This window comes from Xenopus laevis, chromosome 7L (genome assembly GCF_017654675.1).
Source record: "Xenopus laevis strain J_2021 chromosome 7L, Xenopus_laevis_v10.1, whole genome shotgun sequence".
Lineage (NCBI taxonomy): Eukaryota > Metazoa > Chordata > Amphibia > Anura > Pipidae > Xenopus > Xenopus laevis.
The window spans coordinates 127,730,708-127,751,790 of record NC_054383.1 but is presented as its reverse complement, the minus strand read 5'-3'; the positions used below and the strand labels follow the sequence as shown (position 1 = coordinate 127,751,790).

The 21,083-nt window shown below is 40.4% G+C and overlaps 2 protein-coding genes across 2 annotated transcripts in view; one reads left to right on the top strand and one right to left on the bottom strand.

The window, feature by feature from the left end:
* Positions 1 to 4,912, top strand: part of kcnn4.L (potassium channel, calcium activated intermediate/small conductance subfamily N alpha, member 4 L homeolog) — a 41,163-nt gene extending 36,251 nt beyond the window's left edge. The window contains exon 8 of the mRNA XM_018226471.2: positions 3,446 to 4,912. Coding sequence (XP_018081960.1) covers positions 3,446 to 3,592 — 147 coding nt within the window. The 3' untranslated portion in view covers positions 3,593 to 4,912. The remainder of the gene's footprint in view (positions 1 to 3,445) is intronic.
* A 9,622-nt stretch (positions 4,913 to 14,534) lies between these two features.
* Positions 14,535 to 20,995, bottom strand: LOC108696810 (zinc finger protein 70). Its single transcript, XM_018226468.2, has 3 exons — positions 20,858 to 20,995; positions 18,957 to 19,063; positions 14,535 to 17,290 (listed from the first exon to the last, which is right to left on the bottom strand). The coding sequence occupies exons 2-3, from the start codon at positions 19,044 to 19,046 to the stop codon at positions 15,173 to 15,175; spliced, it is 2,208 nt and encodes a 735-aa protein (XP_018081957.1). The 5' UTR covers positions 19,047 to 19,063; positions 20,858 to 20,995; the 3' UTR covers positions 14,535 to 15,172.
* Between the last annotated feature and the right edge of the window lie 88 nt (positions 20,996 to 21,083).

Below are 21,083 nucleotides of genomic sequence, written 5' to 3'. Positions count from 1 at the left end.
TTCTGGCAACTGTGCTTCAGTGGCTGCAACCAAAAAAACTGGGCAAACAATGTCTACAAGGTCAACGTATGGCGAAAAATGACTATTTTCAGCATTTATATGGCATATTTTTTCTGGCAACTGTGCTTCAGTGGCTGCGTCCAAAAAAACTGGGCAAACAATGCCTACAAGGTCAACGTATGGCAGTTGTTTAAAGAGAACAGTAGATTACTAGCCAGCAAAGCTACCTAAGCTAAAATGTCCCTCAAATCCCTGCAGACTTCTGTCCCTCCAATACAGAGCAGTATCAAGCAGATTACTAGCCAGCAAACTTACTATCATCTGTCCCTGAAATCACTAACAGCTCTCCCCCTACACTATCTCTTCCAAGCACACACAGGCAGATTTTTCAGATACATTTTTGCCCTTGATCCCCCTCTGGCATGCCACTGTCCAGGTCGTTGCACCCTTTAAACAACTTTAAAATCATTTTTCTGGCCAGAAATTTTTTTTTTTAGATGTTAAAGTTCGCCTTCCCATTGAAGTCTATGGGGTTCGCGAACCGTTCGCGAACCGCTCGCGTTTTTGCGCAAGTTCGCGAATATGTTCGCGAACTTTTTTTCCGACGTTCGCTACATCCCTAGTACTGAGCACAGAAGAAGAAGAAGCAAGAATCCTTCTGCTCATAGCCTATACAGCGAGACATCAAAAATAGTGATGAGGGTATTTGTCCCCTTTCGCTTTGCTGAAAAATATGCAAAACTGCTTAAAAAATTTCCAAATGATAAAAAAAATTGCAAAGTTAATAGGCGAGAAAAACATTTTAACAATGTTTTACGCACGTGACTATTTTTTCGCTCCAAATGCAGTAAAATTAATAGCGTTTTTTCTTGTGCCGATTTTTTTTGTCTCAATGACTTTTTTGTCCAAATGCATTAAAGTCAATGGGGCAGATTTATGTAAAGGCGAAATGGCCTTCCCTAGCGAAAATTCACCAAAAATCCCATCCGCAGGGACATGCTAATTTACTAACAGGTGAATGGGTTTTATCTTATGGCGACTTTTTTGTCGACGGGCATTTTTTCTTATGGTGACTTTTTCATCTAGGTGACATTTTTGTCTTTTTTTTTTTTGTCTTTTTTGTCTTGGCGACTTTTTTTGTCGCTGGAAATGTTTCCATTGCAAATTTTTGCTGCAGTTTCGGTAAAAAATTAGCAAAATGCGGAATTTTGCTGCGAATCCATGGCTGGTGAAAATATTTGATCATCGCTAATCATAAAAGCTTTCCAGATAGGGATACCCTCGTACTAATCACAATTCAACAGGAAATGTTTTACGTTATCCGTGACCCTGAATATCCATAATAAAATAATTTTCCAATTAAGCTTTAGGGGCACTATATCAAAAACAACAAAGTCTAGAGTTGGTGCCTCAAGGCTTCAGTCACTTTGCTAACTTTCATCATACATGAGGAGGTCCTATAGACAAATACACTAGTCCCATTAAAAATGATCCTTCGCTTTTCTACGAAAATCGAATGGGTCTTTTCATACTTATTGTATTTATTCAAATGAAAGTTGAAGTATATTAACGGAAATCTAACGAAAGCTTGCGGTGTGAAGTCCCTAGGGGAGCTGAAGCCTGCACAAACATGGCTGAACCAGTTGATATAATTAGCATGTATTCATTGTTTCATATGATCTAGATGTTAGAGTTACATTTACTTTCATAAGGAATATGTTTATGCTAAATGCTAAACATCTGGAAAAGTTCAGCTCCATGTTTCCACAGCTCAGTAAACGGACCCTGCTTTTATTTATTCAAAGTCTGCATGGTTGTTAAATTGGCTCCTTCTTTTGATGTGTGAACATCCAAAAAAACCTCTTGTGCCAACCCTCCTTGATAATGTGATTACCAGACTACATTCCATGGATTATGTCTGCCCCAGATATTATTATTATGAGGCATATAGATCTGTCTTTAGAGTAGTATTTCTCAATTTGTAAGGCCAGTCACTCTTGTATTTCTGGTGAGGTCAAGGTTGACTCCCTCTCAGGGCCAGGGACTTGGTGTAGGCAAGAGAGGTAGCTGCCTAGGGCTCAAGAGGTGAGGGATGCGATTCCGATGAAGAGAGTTAACAAGCATCCTACACCTGTGTGCAAGTGAGCCTCCAGTAGAGGTTTGTGAGCACCAGCATGGGGAAGCAGGAATAGGAGACTGGGGGAGAGTGCAAAAAGAAGGAGGAGATGTTAACGGGGAAGTAAAGTCTAAAATAGAATAAGGCTATAAATGCTGTGTCTTGTATACTAAATATAAACATGAACTTACTGCACCACAAGCCTAATCAAACAAATAATTTATGCTTTCAAATTTGGCTACAGGGGGTCACCATCTTGTAACTTTGTTAAACATCTTTGCAAGACTAAGACTGTGCACATGCTCAGTGTGGTCTGGGCTGCTTAGGGATCGTCATAAACAAAGCTGCTTGAGTTCTGAATGGCTGGGAAGTAAGGCGGGCGCTCCCCCTGCTGTTCATAAGTATGATTGTTTCCCTGCAGAGCAGTTAGGGACCGTCTGACAATTCCTATCCACAGCAGTAAATGAAGGGAGAATTTCACTGCATACAGTCAGGTTTCTTATAAAAACGGTACAATTTTTTTAATTAAAGTATATTGGAGATAGGTTTCTTTTTCATTAAAGAAAGTAAAAATGGGATTTTATTTTTTTGCCTCTACATGCCCTTTAAGGAGGAGGTCAAGTGGTATTGCTTCAGGTGCATGTACTACTTCACCCAGCTCTGCTCCTTGCTCCCCACATAAGGCTTCTGAGAATGGGAAGCCAAATAGAATGTTCTTCATATACAGCATGACATATGGTTGTTATAGTAATCACACTTTTTATACAGCCATTGTATAAATGTTTACAACGTTCTTTCAGACACTTTAAATACAAATTATGGACTCATCCATGATAAATCAAACTGGTGAGGCCTGAACATTGACTATGGTAATTATCAGTGGCCTTGGGGAATAGCTAACAGAGATAGGGTCCATGGACCCAACTTTGTAGGAGTCTTTGCAAATCTGTGTGCAGGATTCAGAAGGGCGCAGTAGAGATGTGAAGGGTAGCCACTGTGAATGTTAACAGTATGGAAACAGGGTAGTAGATTACTCATGGTCTTCACAGCATATTAAAATCGACATCACTTTCTCCACAGGAAACTATATTTAGTCTGGCAGTTGAAGTACAAACTGCTCTGACATTTTATATACGGTACAGGCTGTTTTCACTGCTCTACAAATTTATTTTTTTAGTGGAGCCACCAGCTGATTTTGGAAGGCTGTGGTTTCTTCTTTTGTTGGTCCAGAATAGTCATTGCTTATTTCTGTTCATTCCACCCCCTATAAAAATCACAACTGAAGGAAATCCTTGTCACCGGTTCCTAATAACCATCTCCCCCATCCAGATGCAGATGATCATGTACGACCTAGACTTAAACTTCACCTCATCGCACAGAGAACTGGAGAAAAGGATCGACCAGCTAGACAAGAAACTGGATGATATCAGTCGGCTCATCGTGACGACCATAGAATCTTCACAGCTTTCCCACTGACCTTGTAGAGGGGGGACTCTGGAGTTCCTGGATCATTCTTGAGTTTCTTTCTTGAAGTTTGTTTACCACTTTAGAATTATCTTCCATTTACATTCCCCTTCGTTGTTTGAAGGGTTTAACGAAATAGTGCTTTACCACTGAAAAAAATGGCTGCTGATGGAACTCATCTCATAGGGTTCATTTTACTTGATTATATCACTTTATATCTTGATGAAGCATCGTGTTTCATTTAGCTGAGTCTTACTGGACCTGGGTAGACTAGAATAAACAATGCATATTTATATATATATACCAATTGTAAAGAGGAATTGATTCCTAGTTTACATCAATGGGAGATTCGAGGCACTTATAAAACATTCCTGATCACCAGCGTTTGTTCTACCACTTGGGACGGGTGTTCATGGTAAGAAGACCTTGAGCTTGCCATGCCTACTTTATTCTCTTTGCTGGCAAAGAGCCCAGCTCTTTTTATCACTAAACATGAGCCCTGTCTTCGAGGAGCACTTATTTCAAGAATAATATGGTGGTATATATGTTAATTTTAATATGAAGTAGTTCTAGTGCTATCCTAAATCTGTGCTCCTATTGTTTCCAAGATTTTAAGTCCCTTTCAGATAGCTTCTTCGAGAGGTTGATGTACTTGTTGTACTAGTAGAGGCATGGACAACCAATGGTGGTCTAAAATTCACAATGTGAATTGAGGGTTTAAAATTAAAAAACATCTAAAGGGCTGTAAGTTGGCCAACTCATGTGAAAAATGGATGGAGAAAGCAAGTGGGCTTTCAGGTGTTAAACCTTTGGAGGCTGATGAGTATCACACTCTGGCAACTCCTCCAGCCACCACAGTGAGGACAGATTATGGAGAACGCTAACTAAAACAAAAAAAAAAGAGAGATGAACAGAAGTAATACGCAAATATGAAACGAATTATAGCCATAAATGTAGTGCCTTAGAGGAGACAAATATACATATCTAAATATATACATATATATAAAATATATGTATGTAATATTATATTATATATACATATATTTCGCTGTATGTCTTTAGAACCAATGACATGAGCATTATTGAGTTCTAGAGGTGGTCTCTCAGTTTAAATACAAACTACAATGAGATTGTTAGCTGGCTGGGATTTTCATGTTATTGCCATTATTTACTATTTTTGAATGTTCTAATATAGATTATGGCCATTTGCCCTTAAGTAGTTATATTTAATGTGCCTTATTACTATTGCCAGCATCTGTACAGTCACGTCTTGTATATAAAATTCATTTGTATATTTTGCAAGAATTATAAAATAAAAAAATTGACAAATTGTTCTGGATTTCTTTTTCAATGTAGCACAATGTAGTACCAAAATTCACTGAAACACTTCATATTGAACCAGAAAAAGCATCACGTTTCTCAGCACTGAAAAGGATAGGCCATCTCCGTGTACAGATATTCTTAGAGAGAATGGTTTGGACAAATGCATCTCCTGTTTTACATTGCTTTTTCAACTGAAACTAAATCCTTTGTATCCAAAAAGGACCATTCTTTAACAATGGGACACATTGTGCAAAGACTTTTTTTTAATCCACACTTTGTTCTGCTTTGCAAACGACCCCTTAAACGGGTTGTTAACCTCTTAGTAAACTTTTAGTATGCTGTAGAGAGTGATATTCTACTGGTTCTATTTTTTTATTATTCCTGGTTTTTGAGTTATTTAGCTTTTAATTCTGCAGCTCCCCAGTTTGCAATTTCAGCCATCTAGTTGATAGGGTCCAAATTGCCATAGCAACCATGCATTCATTTGAATAAGAGACTGGCATATGTATAGGAGAGGGCCTGAATAGAAACATGAGTAATAAAAAGTAGCAATGATAATAAATGTGTAGCCTTACAGAGCATTTGTTTTTAGATGGGGTTAGTGACCCCATTTGAAAGCTGGAAGGAGTCAGAAGAAAAAGCCAATTCATATATATATATAAAAAATATGAAGACCAATTGAAAAGTTGCTTAGAATTGGCCATTCTATAACACACTAAAAGTTAACTTAAAAGTGAACCACCCCTTTAAGTCTGGTGGAGAAGAACTTGTTTCTAGTATTTGATTTTGAAGAGCTGGCAGGCTTAAAGCTGGCCATAGATGCAAAGATCTGATCCTCAAACGATCGGACTTCCCCATCTCCCGACGTGCCACTAACCATTCAGATCAAATAAAGTAGAAAAAGAACAGATCAGCCGATGTTCTGCCCCTGACAGCAATCGTACGAAAGTTATGTCCGACAAAAGCTGGTGACAGTCTCCCTCTGAAGATCGTAAGATCAGCAATACATGCAGAGATATTATCGGCAGCCGACAGAAATCTTCTAACCTGTCTGATCGACCAAACGACCGATCTTTGTGGTATGAAAAATCTCAGGACTCTCCACACACTCTCCAAATCGAGGATTGGTACGATCGGATCTTTGCGTCTATGGCCAGCTTAAGGTCCGCAGTTGGTGTTGCTTCAAAAAACACACTTTACTATAATGTACCTGATAGTGTCCAAGGGAATTAAAGGGATACTGTCATGGGAAAAAAAAAGTCAGTTAATAGTGCTGCTCCAGCACGGAAATCCATTTCTCAATGGAAAATTTGGAAATCTGACATGGGGCTAGACATATTGTCAATTTCCCAGCTGCCCCAAGTCATGTGACTTGTGCTCTGATAAACTTTGATCACTCTTTACTGCTGTACTGCAAGTTGGAGTGATATCACCCTCCTCCCCAGCAGCCAAACAACAGAACAATGGGAAGGTAACGAGATAACAGCTCCCTAACACAAGATAACAGCTGCCTGGTAGATCTAAGAACAGTGGCATAACTAGGGAGGAAGCAGACCCCGCAGGCGCGGGGGGGCCCGCTGGCCCGGCCACCCGGTGTTCAAACAAACTACTATTAGGCTTGCAAGTTCCACTCCCTCACTCGTGCTTCCACATACTTCTAGGGGCAGGCCACAGGGAGCATGTGACTTACGTTTTCCAGCTCTTCTTCTGTCTGTCAGCAGTCCCTGCCTATATGTCCGCATAATCACACACACAGAGTAATGGAGGGAGAGGCGAAGAGCAGAACACAGTTGTAACTGGCAGCAGAGGCCCAGGCTGGGCCCGCCTCTGTCTACCGCCCCTCCACTGGGCCCACCCGCAAGACCCGCCCACACAGTGCAGAACACACAGTATTGGATAGAGGGCAGAGCAGGACACTACATCATGGAATGGCCCTGCCCCCACCTCCCAACCACTGAGTTTTATGCAGGGCTCCTGTCTGACTAATGTTGTGATTTAACCCACAGGTAGTAAGTAGAGGGACTCGACGGAAGGGTGATTGTAGCTGAATGGCCATTTCTTCCTACTGTACATGTAAAGGTTTCACCACCCAGAAATGTAGGAAATAGATTCCCTCCTGCCCCCCCCCCATCCCTTTTAATATAAAATAGGTGGTGAGACTTCAGGAGTGTTACTGTTCTGGCTTGGGCCTCCCTTAAAGTTCCAGCTGCTAATTTTTCCCATGACAGTATCCCTTTAAATATGTATCACTAGTCCCATTTTGAGACTAATGGCCTGATGTTGTAGATGTTCTCCTGGTATTGAGACTTGGGAGAGGGGATGTCACACAATCTCAGCAGCGCTCTGATTGATGGTAGATAACATGTTTCCAGTCTTCTCCAGTACCACCATAGATAGATATTGTTATATTTGATAAACACAAACGTTTCATAAAATTATTTACTCCATCCCCCAATATGGTATTTTCTAGAAGTGAAATAAACAACTTTACTATGACTCTTTCAGCAGCTGAAGCTAAAACTTCCTTTTCTTCCCAAATGAAATTAATACAAGAGCCAAGAATTGAAATTCTTTGCTAATTACAAACTAAACCAAACACTTAACCTTTTAACGTAAGTAGAGAACAAACTCATAATAATTCAAATATTTTGACTTAGGTATACCATAACCAGGCACATACTGTACTCTCTTTGGTTCACTATTATATTTCCATGCCTCCCACTCCTACTAACTACAGATTTTACTACGTCTAAATCTTTGCCCATCACAGCGTTTAAAATCTCTGTATGGGGACATTGAAATAAAAGGTACAAAGTGTGGTGAAGGTCTAGTAACCTGTAGCAACTAGCAGATCACATGTTCTGGTCAACGCACTGAAGTTATTCCTGCAATGGACCTGCCACACAAAGCCCAACTTTCTGGAACACCTTAGTTAAGGGTTAGAGTTGCTTCATGGATAGTTTCTCCCATCTAAGCTGTCTCCAACTTCTACACAGTTACTATTGCTTTCTTGATTGGGTTCCATGCCCTCCTTACCTTAACTTTTGTGGTTTTATTGCAATTTTATCCCTGCATTATTGTTCCTCATGTATATCTAGCATAGCTTTGCTGTTTGGTACTTTGGTATAGAAAGGCTTTGGCAAATCTATGCATGCTGGGCATCAAACTATTCAGTAGACCTCTGGCATTCATATTTAGGGTGAATTTCCTTTGTATGTAAAACATTGTGTGAGATAAATGCAGCAAATTGCAAAATATTTAGGCGATTTTCAGAAATGTCGTAAAAACCTCTTTGTTTAGAAAAGCTTTGCAGTTTGGTGTAGAAAGAAGTCTTTACCCTTGTTGGATTCATCAGAATGTGTACTTTACAAAAATATATGGTTTTCTGGGGGTCTTTGTACACTTAGGTGGTCTTAGGACACATAATACGCAGTTAGGGGGCTGTGTTTGCAAAAGCAGAGTTGGCAGGTGAAAAAATTCATGTGCATTATTTTTATTTGGGGTCCGTACATAACCACATACTTTAGTATCTCTGTGCATATTGGGCATCAAAGTGTTCAGTAGACCTCTGGTGTTCATATTTAGGGTGATTTGCCTTTGTATATATAAGACACATTTACCATTTTGGATATGGGGAACGTGTACTTTCCAAAAATATGTTTTTTTTGGGGTTAGCCTACTTGTAGCTTTACCCTACATAGAATGCAGTAAATGTGCTGGAATGACAGAAATTATGTATCAAATGGGGTGTCTTCCTTTTGGGGCCCTAGAGGCCACATAAGTTAAACTGTTCAGCAGACCTCTGGCGTTCAAATTAAGGGTGATTTATTTTCGTACCTAATGATACGCAAGATATACAATGCTGCAAAATGAAAGCTTTGAGGTCAGGTCAGAAAATTTGTCAGAATCTGTTCTTTGCAAAAATGTTTGGTTTCCTAGGGTAAACCTACTTTTAGTGGAATTTATGTCCTTGAAATCTGAAGTATGCAGGTTTCTGGAGCAGCGCTTTGGAAATAGTGTAATGCTTGGAGTTTTTGACCTATTCAAGCCAGAAATCTCCATAAAACTATGTATATTTGGTATTCACGCATTCATGGAACTTTTCAAATCATTTGTATTTTCTTGCATAAAATAAATGATGTTTTGACCATATGTTTATATCAGGGAAAAAATTTTTTTTTCATTTCTTCACATTCAGAAGCCTATATCTTGTTACAGAAGTAGAATTGCATCAAAATTCTAGTTTATTTTGAAACTTTAGGTTGTCCTGAAAAACACAATATAGTGTTTAGCTGGGTAAACTGTAATTCACCCCCAGGAAAGGCCCCAACATTGAAAGAGCACAAAATGTTCAAAAAATGTCTGGTAGTAAAAGTTTGCCAGTGACCAAATTGGCTGGCAGGGTTTAGCAAGAAAGAAATTATAATCCTAATACAACATGAACAAGTAAGTGATGTGACGGTGCAGGAGGTCCCTCTAATGGCCAAAAATATAACTGCCGCAAACATTGCAGCCGCTAAAACAGAATAAACTGCCTTTGTTCGTGTAAACCAGTAATAATTCATCTTCGTTTCTCAGGGGTTTTCAAGGGACCCAAATTATCTTGGACAATCTGCTTTACGAGACAAAATTGGTTTGGAATCACTTAATCTTTATGTAATTGAAAGAACAGTCACATGATTTACAGAGATTGTGGAGACCCAATTTAAACAGTTTGGGGTGCAATTTTTGGGACACAGCCTATAGGTATATCAGGTGTGCGATAAGATAAAGCAGACTATTATAGGGTTTCCAATTTCTTTCATGTTGCTTTGATACCCAATGCCAAGTGGTCTGCTATCATACCTCCCAACATTTTGGAAGTAAAAAAAAAAGGAACAAAAATTTTTTTCCCGCACGTAGCGCAGCAATTTGTTGACCACACCCCTTTCTGTGGCCACACCCCCTAATTACCATGTTTGTTTTACAAAATTTGGCAGGTTATAAAAATTTGAAAATATTTCTCCTTATCTAAACTGTGTTTTTGTGTCTCAAAGTATCTTATTTGCACCTGTTAGGTGTTCTGGGCTCTCTGCTAAAAGCCAATTAAGTGAGAAACTTTGTTTCTTTTTCTGGCTGTTCAGTGCAGAGAAAAGAGGGACTTTCCAGTACAAATGAGGGACTGCAGGTTGAGCTGTCAAAAGAGGGACTGACTCTCCGAAAAAGGGACAGTTGGGAGGTATGTGCTATATGTCCCTAGTCTCTCACTTTGGGCACAGTCAGATAAACTATTGATTGCTCATCCAGCATTCCTTTGATTAAATGACAGCCACAGGGTGAGACAATAAACAGTTCTCAGCTAACTGCACATATAGTTACCCAGCCCATCTGCTCAAACCACCAATTCCAGTAATGTTATGGCTACTTCTCCAAACACTTCTCTAATTCAGATCCTGTATTAGAGTAGACTCCTTTCCTTGACTTCTGATGGTTATTCCCAAGTAAAATGTCACCATTGTGCCTTGCATGTGCTAGAATTCCATGTTAGGCATAAAAATGAGGTGAGTAATACAAAGATGGATATTAACCCATTCGGACTATTGAAAAGGCTAAAATAGCCCATATAGCTTGCCAAATTTTAGTAACATAGTAAGTTAGGTTAAAAAAACCTGCTAGTTGATCTAGAGATAGGCAAAAAAAAAACCTTCTGAAGCTTCTCCAACTTGTCTCAGAGGGGAAAAAAAAATCCTTCCTGACTCCAAAATGGCGATTGGACCAGTCCCTGGATCAACTTGTACTATGAGCTATCTCCCATAACCCTGTATTCCCTCACTTGCTAAACACCATCCAACCCCTTCTTAAAGCTATCTAATGTATCAGCCTGTACCACTGATTCAGGGAGAGAATTCCACATCTTCACAGCTCTCACTGTAAAAAAACCCTTCAGAATATTTAGCCGGAACCTCCTTTCTTCTAATCGGAATGGGTGACCTCGTGTCAGCTGGAAAGACCTACTGGTAAATAAAGCATTAGAGAGATTATTATATGATCCCCTTATATATTTATACATAGTTATCATATCACCCCTTAAAGCGGACCCGTCACCCAGACATAAAAATCTGTATAATAAAAGTCCTTTTTAAATTAAATATGAAATCCAATTTATTTTTTTATTAAAGTGTTCATAGCTGTTGGAAACTCATGTAAAAATATCAGCTGTCAATCAAATATTGCCTACCCCGCCTCTATGCCTAGGCACAGAGGCGGGGCAAACAATTACTTTCACTTTCCATTCAGCACTTCCTAGATATCACCGCTCTCCCTACATTCCCTGAGCTCTCCTAATGATTTAATTGTGTAGCCAGGACATGGGGATGGACATCAGGTCCCCCATTCTGGTGCACAAACAAGATTCTGAGATGATACAAGACTTGCCTTAATAACAGTGTCCACAAAATGGCTCCTTCCTGGTTGCTATAATTATGAGTTCCCAGACTGATGGAAACAAGATTCAAATAATTTATACAGTGTAATTAAAGTTCATTTTGCTTGACTAACATGATGAAATAGGATTTGGAATAATTTTGTTTGGGTGACGGGTCCGCTTTAAGCGCCTCTTCTCCAGCGTGAACAACCCCAACTTGACCTGGTCTTTCCTCATAGCTAAGATTTTCAAAATACCTTTTACCAGCTTAGTTGCCCTTCCCTGTACCCTCTCTAACTGAATAATGGTTCAATTAAGCACGACCTTCTAGGTCTCAACCAAGACATCCAAAAGTTATGTTGCACCTATTCTCTTCACTTTGGGCATTTACAGCAGATTATGCATAGGTAATGGTTTAGGTTTTGGAGATAAATTCCTCCTCTCATCCATTCCCCAGTATACCTAAAGCACTCTATACTAGGTGCGGTTTACCCTTAAATCTACTTTGTATTAGGGATGCACCGAACCCAGGATTCGGCCTTTTTCAGCAGGATTCGGCCGAATCCTTCTGCCTGGCCGAACCAAATGCAAATTAGGGACAGGGAGGGAAATTGTGTGACTTTTTGTCACAAAACAAGGAAGTAAAACATGTTTTCCCCTTCCCATCCCTAATTTGCATATGCAAATTAGGATTCGGATCAGTATTCGCCCGAATCTTTAAATAAGGATTCGGGGGTTCGGCCGAATCCAAAATAGTGTAGGTGCATCCCTACTTTTTATTGCTAGGTATCGATGAATTACTGATTGAAAATCACTTCCCACCAGGTCACAGAGCTCGCCCATCTCTTATAAGTGGGCCAGCAAATAGCCGGCGAAAGAATAAGGGCGTGCTGATGTCATAGCGGAAGTCCAGCCCCCAAACCACCTGATAAATATTTGTGCTGCTCCTAACACTTAATAAAAACAGCAATTCAGAAGAGCTCCATTAAAAAAAGAAAAAACATCAATTTAGATGAAAATGTTCTGAAATGCAGTAAATGTACTTTTTTTTACCCTTTTGTAGAAAACATAAGCAAAGAGATATTAAAATCTGATGTTAGTCACAGATAAAGTGATTGATATACAATCAGATGGAATACCAAGCTTTATTAACAAAACTTTATACCAGCAGTAGGAAAGGAAATTCATTTTTATTATAAGAGCATGCTGTACCATACAAAGAATCATAGGTAAAAGATTTTGAATCTCAGCAGAACAAAATATTTGATATTAAATACAGCAGTATACGGGATATGACTAGAATCAACTGCTCTTTGCAATGTACTAATGCGGCACGTAGAGTATTGTACAGGGCAGAGACAAAAAAGCAGGATAATCCCCAACCGTCGTGTTCACACCTTCATGACTGCCTTGCACTTGCAATGGTAGATATGGAGGATGCGATATCAGACATCCACAGAGTAGTGCAACACATTGAAAAAAAAAACATGTTTTTCCATGACAGTATCCCTTTAATTTTGTGTATAAGTGCTGCTCCAGTAGACTTCTGCACTGAAACCCATTTTTCAAAAGAGCAAACATATTTTTTTTATATTTAATTTGCAAATTTGACACGGGGCTAGCTAGACATATTGTCAGTTTCCCAGGTGCCCCCAGTCATGCGACTTGTGCCCTGATAAACTTCAAATTCAAATTTTACTGCTGCACTGCAAGTTGGAGTGATATCACCTTCCTCCCTTCCCCCCCCCCTCCCCCCCAGCAGCCCATCAGCAGAACAATGGGGAGGTCACCAGATATCAGTTCCCTGGTACATATAAGAACAGAACTCAATAGTAAAAATCCATGTCCCACTATATTGAGTAGGAGAAACAACAGCCTGCCAGAAAGCAGTTCCATCCTAAAGTGCTGGCTCTTTCTGAAAGCACATGACCAGGCAAAATGACCTACACACCAAGATTACAACTAAAAAAAATACACTTATCGGCTCATGAATGAAATTGTATATGGTAGAGTTAATTATTTGCAGTGTAAACAGTGTAATTTAGGAACATAATCAACATCATAAAAATCATGACAGAATCTATTTAACTGCCTTGGCATGTAGTGTTAGTTATGTTACTTGGGGTGTGTGTGCTGCCATACTCACACGGGACTGAGCAAACTTTGCAACCACAGGGGGCAGCGTCTTTATCTCTGCTTTACACATTCTGTCCCCAAATATAATGTTTATTAAAACTAGTGTCAGTACAAAAATAACTTGTTAAATTAATTCAACCTCTGGAGAGGGGGCCTGGCTGTGTTGCCAGGAGCTTGACTTTGCCAGAAAAGTAAGTAGCTGGCAACACCACATAGGTCTATCCATCACCCGGGGTTAGTAATTTTAAAAGGGCATATTTTTAAAAAGAATGAGACCCAACAATTATATGTTGTTACTTTAGATAAGTGCAAAAAATTGTGTTGCCCCTTGTTAAAGGGATAGTGGTACTACCTGGATAGTCTAATCTCTCATCTTTTGTACATCCTTCACTCACCACAACTAATTAAATGACTTGCTCAATGATTTAACTCAGGCCCCCCCCCCACTTTCTCTGAAGTTGACTTTAGGCTTGGGAGGGCAGGGTAAGTCCTGGGTCACACTTTATATTTGTCCTCAGTCTAGTAGGGTTTACTCCTGCCTTAAAGCGCAACATCAACTCATAAGACTGTGAGGCAGGAACTACAGTATGTCACTGGAAGAACGATCTTAGAACTGGGATTGTAAGTCATCCGCAAGAACCCCATCTGCATTTGTAAATTACTATGGGTATGGGATAAGATTGCCTATCCAAGACCTTGTCTATTTCTTTTTTTCTGTCTGTATTGGTAAGGAATAAGACTGCTTGTACATTAGCAGACTACCCTAAGAGTGGGTATCTATATCCATGTGAATATATTGAATTTGGCTAGGAGTATCCCTCTCAAAGTCATACTCTGAATGAGGTCTGGATCTGAGACAAGCTCTCCAGAAGCAGCAAACGTGTTGGTCAGGTTAAAACCCAAATGGGACAGAGAAAATGGAGATGTTCTCATACAGAAAGGTTGCCACTAAATATAGAACTGGAGCTGCATAGTAAATAAAAAGCTTCCTAATCCTGCATAGCATCTATAAAAATGTACTTCAAAAATGTTATTCTTCAATGTAAAGCCACGTTTCAAAGTCGACTCTCACTGGCACAACGCATGGAGGAATAATTTAGGTTTTGTGATGTTTATAGTATTTAAAAATATCCACTATTAATTCACATTTCTCAGTCACATAAAAGTCAATCATGATCTGGGAATAGAATTTCCACTGCTCGAAACACTTAGGAACTGTAGACATTAGATGGACCTTAGATGGACATTAGATGGACCTCCTGAATTGTGTCCCACAACACCCCAGCCAGATCAGGAGGAGATGCTTTGACTGGCAGTGCCCAGAGTTGACCTGTACATTATTATCTAAAATTCTGAGGAATCGGATTGCTTTTCAATGTTAAGTACTGTGTCCTCTCAACGGATGAAGATAGATCTCATTAGAAAGTTGAATCCTCTGTATTACGAGGCAGTATAATCAGTTCCATGAGAGTTACGTCTTAGTTCATGTTTACACGGAAAAAAAATAACTCGTTATTTAAACGTGACAACAATCATGTACCATGCTAGCCTTTATGCATTAGACAGCATAGCATCTGCAGTTGGACATGAGTAGAAGTTCTTGGAAAAGATAAGACCAGCACTTCAGTGGTCAGAATGAGACTATGGATAACCTACATAGAAAATGACTGACATTACAAAAACCACTACATAAAAAAAAAAAGGAAACATGAAAACCCCCAAAAAGCAGCCTATGCTTTAGTCTTTCTCTGTTTTTTGCCCTTCTTTACTTTTTTTTTGTTCTTCTGTCCTTTCTTTTTGAGATCTGAATTGTTCATCAAGGAGTGCCATAAATATCTGGGGAGCTGAGAAAACTTTGCCCCACAGCTGCACTGGAAACGTGACACAAGAGGGTGGATCCAGCTGTGTGCCCGGAGCTGGTGGTACCCGCACAAAGCCTGTCCACACATTTCACAGATAAATCCAGTGTCGCTCAAGTGCTGCAGTTGGTGCCGCAAGAAGTGCAGTGACCCTACTGTGGATTTGCCACAATCACATTTGTGCTTTCTTTTGACTGGAACTTTGCGGCCGGAAACCCGGTGCTGATGCCTCTTGAGATGCGAGAGCCGGTAAAAGCGAACACCACAGTCTGGACATTTCAGAGGTGGCTTTGGCCTTTTGGAAAATTGAACCATGAACGCATGTGACATGGATTGTGGAAGAGACTTCTGCGCTTCTCCCTTTCCAGCAGCAGTATGGCTCCGCTGTTTTTCCCGGGCTGTTTTTTTGGTATCAGATGCCCGGACAAAGTCTTCATCTATGAAATGGTGGATTATTTCATCCTCACCAATGACATTGTCGTCCTCCTCTTGCATGCTAGCCAACATTTCCGGGGTGTACTGGAGATCTGGAAAATATGGTTCAGGTGGATAGAGGCCCAAGCCAAGGTTCTTTTCCTTCATGGCGGCAACATGAAAGTTATGACTCATATGCCAGTTTAGATGTTTAACCAAGTTGCCCTTGTGTCTGAAGCAACGGCCACATTCGTCACAGGAAAAAGGCAAGTCTACATCCTCAAATCCAATGACTGGATTTTTCATCGTTTGCCAAGATCCACCCTCACTTGCAATCGCTTTTTTTGCTAGATTTACCTTTTGGTCATGAATTTTGGCACGAAGTTCCAGCTCTGACTCTTTTAAATGCCAACGGATGTGGGTGGAAAATGCACAGCTTCGTTCGAACACTCTCCCGCACTGCTGGCATGTGTAGGACTTGTTGGCAGTGCCAGGGGGATAATTGTTGTTTATGATTTTCCCTGTAGGTGTCCTCTGAGGCATCTTACTTGCCTGGCCTTGTGATGTTGAGGGGCTCGGACTAGTGTTGCTACTGGCTTCCTGTTTCCCTTTCGCTACGTATTCTGATGAGTCTGCTTTGAAAGAGATTGTCTGCAGGTTGGCTAAATTGGGGTCTTTGCCCCAACATGTATGCTTGGCTATATTTCGAAATCTTCCAAACTGACGCCCGCATTTGTCGCAGTTAAACTGAAGGGGCATTGTCTGCTTATTTGATTTGCTCTTTGATGCTATTACTCTATCAGTTGAATAGCCTTTCTCGCTGTCTGATGAATTGTCTAGCGTGTCCCCTAAAACAAACGTGCGGATCTCTTCCTCATTCATTTCCTGTGCTATCTTAAGCTCCTTCTGTGCCTTTTCACACACCTGCTCCAATGCCCTTTCCGAATCATTGTAAGAGCTCGTTCCGTGACCAGCATTATCAACACTTTTTTTGAGGAAGTCTACCATCTTCAAGCAGAAATGTTTTTCTAAATCAGAAAACCTTCGAAATTGCCGGCCGCATCTTGGACAGTTGTGGATTTTGAGGGATGACTTTCTGGGGCTCTTTTCGTGAGTATCTAGACTATTAATATCTACAGAAAAGCCCATGTCCTCTTTGGGGAGGCATCCCATTTCTGAGGAGGCATGGTTAACATTAGAAGGTTGATGGGAAACCGAGGACGGGCTCAACTCCACATTTTCTTCTGTAGTAGATTCTGCTATAACTAGTTCCTCCACAAAAGGAAAAACTTGATCCTGAACACATTCATTGCTCCAAAGCACCGCCTGATTATCAATTGGTGGGTTATCATGGTGTAGCCCTTGTTGTGGTTCTTCAGAAATCGAAATGTTCTCTATCTTCTGATTCACTTGTTCTTGGCTCTCAATTTCGACTGCAGGTTCTATCAATTCTGCTTCTGGATTCTCGTCATCAGAGGATGAGGAAACAACAGCATCGCCGTCCAAGCTCTCGTCACTACTCGATTCATCAAAATACTGTAGAGTGTGCCAAGCTGGCAAGTCCTTCTTATTTTCCTGGTGGGGACACAACGTAAGGCACACAAAATGGAAATAAATCAGCAGTTCGAAAAACAATTAATTACTGTTGAAGGGATATGCTTAAATGGCAGGAACACCAATTGTTTTGGATGATTTTTTGCTTCTTGAAGATGCTGTACAATGATAGAACCAATAAGAGGGGTCTACGTTGCACATCACTGGCACTTTTAAACAGACTAATAATTATCCTGATCTGTACAGCAGCACTGTGAAGATGCCATAAATATTACTTAATTAAACTTAATTTCATGGATACAAAAAAACTTTCTAAATATAATCAATTTGAAGTTTGGTACCATTTCTAAAATATTCAAGCTACTCTTCACTATGCCCCTCAGCATCTGTCACTCTTCATGCAGGAGTTGGAGTCAGATTTTGATTGACAAGAGAGAGAGAGAGAGAGAGAGAGAGATGATAATTGATTATAATACACAAAAGCCATGAATATCCTGTAAATTATATCCTTATAAACGGTGAGTTCTGATGTCATCAGTTATAAACGGTGAGTTCTGATGTCATTTCTGTCACATGACTCATTGAAATTTGTGTATTATAATAAATAAAGTACCCCCAGTTGTAAAATATGAGGATATTAGAAGTTACCTCGGAGTTTCATGACCTGTATAAAAACACTCGGCCTTCGGCCTCGTGTTTTTATATGGTCATGAAACTCCTTGGTAACTTATAATATCCTTATATTTTACAAGAGGGGGTACTTTATTCACTATATATTTTATAAGCAAGATACATCTCTCAAGTAATGCAAATAATAGAGACAATATGGATAAATTATTCATAAAAAAAGTCAAATATATTTTCTTAAAAGTAAAGTGCCATTAAAAGAGTTGTTACAAAAAACAATAATAGAATGAACACAACATTGTTTTTCCTACAAATTTTTCAAGTGCATTTATTTTAGGATAGTTAATGCAAATTAAGTGAAAATTAGGTGAATTTATTACTGGTTTGTTCTCTGCCTATGCCGTAATTACGTAGCAAGAACAATTTCATACATTAAAAGATAAGATCTCTTTGCCAGAACGGCGCTATTCATATAGGATGATCTGTGCAGACTGAAAATTGCACCTGTGGCTTTGTCTGTTTGGACTCTTAGCCCAAAAGAAAAAAAAAAACCCTTAAACATGTAGGGCCAGAGTCACTAGGGAGTGCTTAACAAATTGGCACCGTGCATGCTGGGATTTGTAGTATATAACAATTGCTATCAGAATTTGTATCTGTCTGTCCTTTGCTATTTTCTGACTACATGTAGAAGTGACAATGCATTCTACGCTTCTGTGATGAACAGACCTCTAAAGACTGCAAATCACAAGTGTGCAAGGAACTGTGGGACTTGGGAGTCCCAGCTGGAGGGGTGTAGGAAATCGAATACAAGCTGAAGGACTACTGTTTCAGTGGTGTATGTAGTCAGATCTAGCAGTGCAGACAATAGCAAAGGACACATACAGCTTTGCATAGCAATCACATTAGAAAAGTGACTTAGAATTTGCTTCCATAATGGAAAATGTTATATTTGGGTTTACATTCCCTTTAAATTGTGCACATTAAAAAAATCTGCAGGAAAGTCAATGGTTTAACACAGCGCAGCTCTTTCTTGTGGCACAACAATAAGGGAGCCACCTACCAGCCTTAATGCAATGGGCTCATCCAGAGGAACATTCCCGTCCTTCAGCTCCACTTCAGCGCCAACATCGATGCCCTGCTCTAGCTCCATGGTAGCGCTTGGCCCCCCTGCAATGCCAATAAAGGACAACCTATCAGAGTCTGCGGATTTCAGTGGATGATTTGCTGCACAGAATTTGCAAGTGGTGTGAATACTTCTATTAGTGTCCAGGTTAAAATACAAGCAAGCCCACCAGATGTTGTGGTTGGAGGGATGCTGGGAATTGTAGTTCAGTGTTACAGTAAGGCATTTTGTGGGACACGAATTTACATGTTAAGTCAGATCCACATTCATGAGCTCAAATGAAGACCAGGAAACAGGGATATCCGGAAAGAAATAAACGAACGTGTTGTTACCAGCCCTGGTTCGAATTTGCTCAATCTTAGTAAATAAGGCCGATGGTGTTGAGATCAGAACCATGCAGGGATACTGAAACAGTAAATACCCCACTATAACAGTTCATACCACAGAATCAAGGCTTCCAGCAAGGTCTAGGGGTTGGTTTCCCGTGTAGGAGGCTTTAGTAACAAACAATGTACATATGGCCAGCTCAAGTTGCTCTTTAAATGACTTAGACAACTGTTTCAATTACTCATCAGTCCTGACACAATACTTTGCATTATTAACACTCTATACATTACTTTAGGTTTAGGTGAAAGGATCTGTAGTATTTAAAGGACTATCTGTCCCTGGATCGGTCCATTGCAGGATCCTAATAGGCATCTTACTAAGCAGGTGGGAGGTGCAATTGTTCGTAATGGAATAACAGCCAATCACAGGCCTTCACTGCCTCCCTGGCACTGCAATAAGGCTGACACTAGGGAAGCAAGTAGGGAGCTCAGGAACGTCCAACTTGCACCACCCCCCCAGCTGTTGTTAAAGGGGGGGGTTCACCTTTCAGTTAACTTTTAGGACAGAGACACACGCTCAGATTCGGGGAGATAAGTTGCCCAGCGATAAATCTCCTCTTTGGGGCAACATAACTGCCTCCCTCCAGCTATAATGAAAATCGCCGGCGGGATGGCACTTGGAGCTCTTCATTTTCCAAAGTTGCCTCAAAAGGAAACTTCGGGCGACTTCGGAAAATGAAGTGTTCTGAGTGCCATCCAGCCGGCGATTTTCATTCTAGCTGGAGGGAAGCAATTCGGGGAGATAAGTCGCCCCGAAGAGGAGATTTATCGCCCGGCGACTAATCTCCCCGGCCGTGTGTCTCTGCCCTTAGTATGATATAGATTAGCCAGTTCTAAGCAACTTTTCAATTGGTCTGCATTATTTTTATTGATAGCTTTTTAATGCTTTGCCCTTTTCTTCTAATTATTTCCAGCTTTCAAATGGGGGGGGGGTCACTGACCCCATCTAAACAACAAATGCTTGATAAAGCTCCAAATGTATTATTATTAGTATTATTATTGCTACTTTATAACTCATATTTCTATTCAGGCCTCTCCTATTCATATTCCAGTCTCTTATTCAAATCAATGCATGGTTGCTAGGGTCATTTGCACCCTAGCAACCAGATGGCTGAAATAGCAATGCAGAGAGCTGCTGAATAAAAAGCAAAATAAGTCAAAAACCACAAATAATAAAACATGAAACCCAATTACAAATTGTCTCAGAATATTATCATGTACATCAGACTAAAAGTTCATGTAAAGGTGAACAACTCCCTGCAAGCTGCTGCCTGGGGGGTATAGAATTGTAGTTCAGCTCTTGGGCATCAGTAAAATGAATAATAGAAACAATGTGACTATTTTATTGGGCGAGAAGAGAGTTAGTAAAGTGCAGACTGTACAACCCCACATCATTCCCATCCTGGGCGGTAACTCACTCCTTCTAGATAACCAATCACCGCCCCCGCTCACCTTGCCCGTCGAGTCCCGGCTGGCAGTCACGTGACCCACGGGGGGTCCCCTACGAGTAAAAATACCGAGTCCCCGATTACGGATTGGCCACCGGCCTCGTGCTCCCCGCCGCCAGCTCTCCTTCTCGGCCAGGAACAGACTAGAGTCGCGCTGACCTGGAAGCGCAATCTCAGAGGCACACAGCATGCTGGGAGCCGTAGTTCCGACATTTCAAGCGGTGCGGTTA

What these genes read in the sequence shown, in the direction of transcription:
- LOC108696810 (XM_018226468.2), bottom strand. Translation starts at nt 19,046, where the DNA reads ATGGAGCTAGAGCAGGGCATCGATGTTGGCGCTGAAGTGGAGCTGAAG. An exon ending in AGCCCATTGCATTAAGGCTG is followed by an intron (nt 17,291 to 18,956) that starts GTAGGTGGCTCC and finishes TGTCCCCACCAG; the next exon opens with GAAAATAAGAAGGACTTGCC.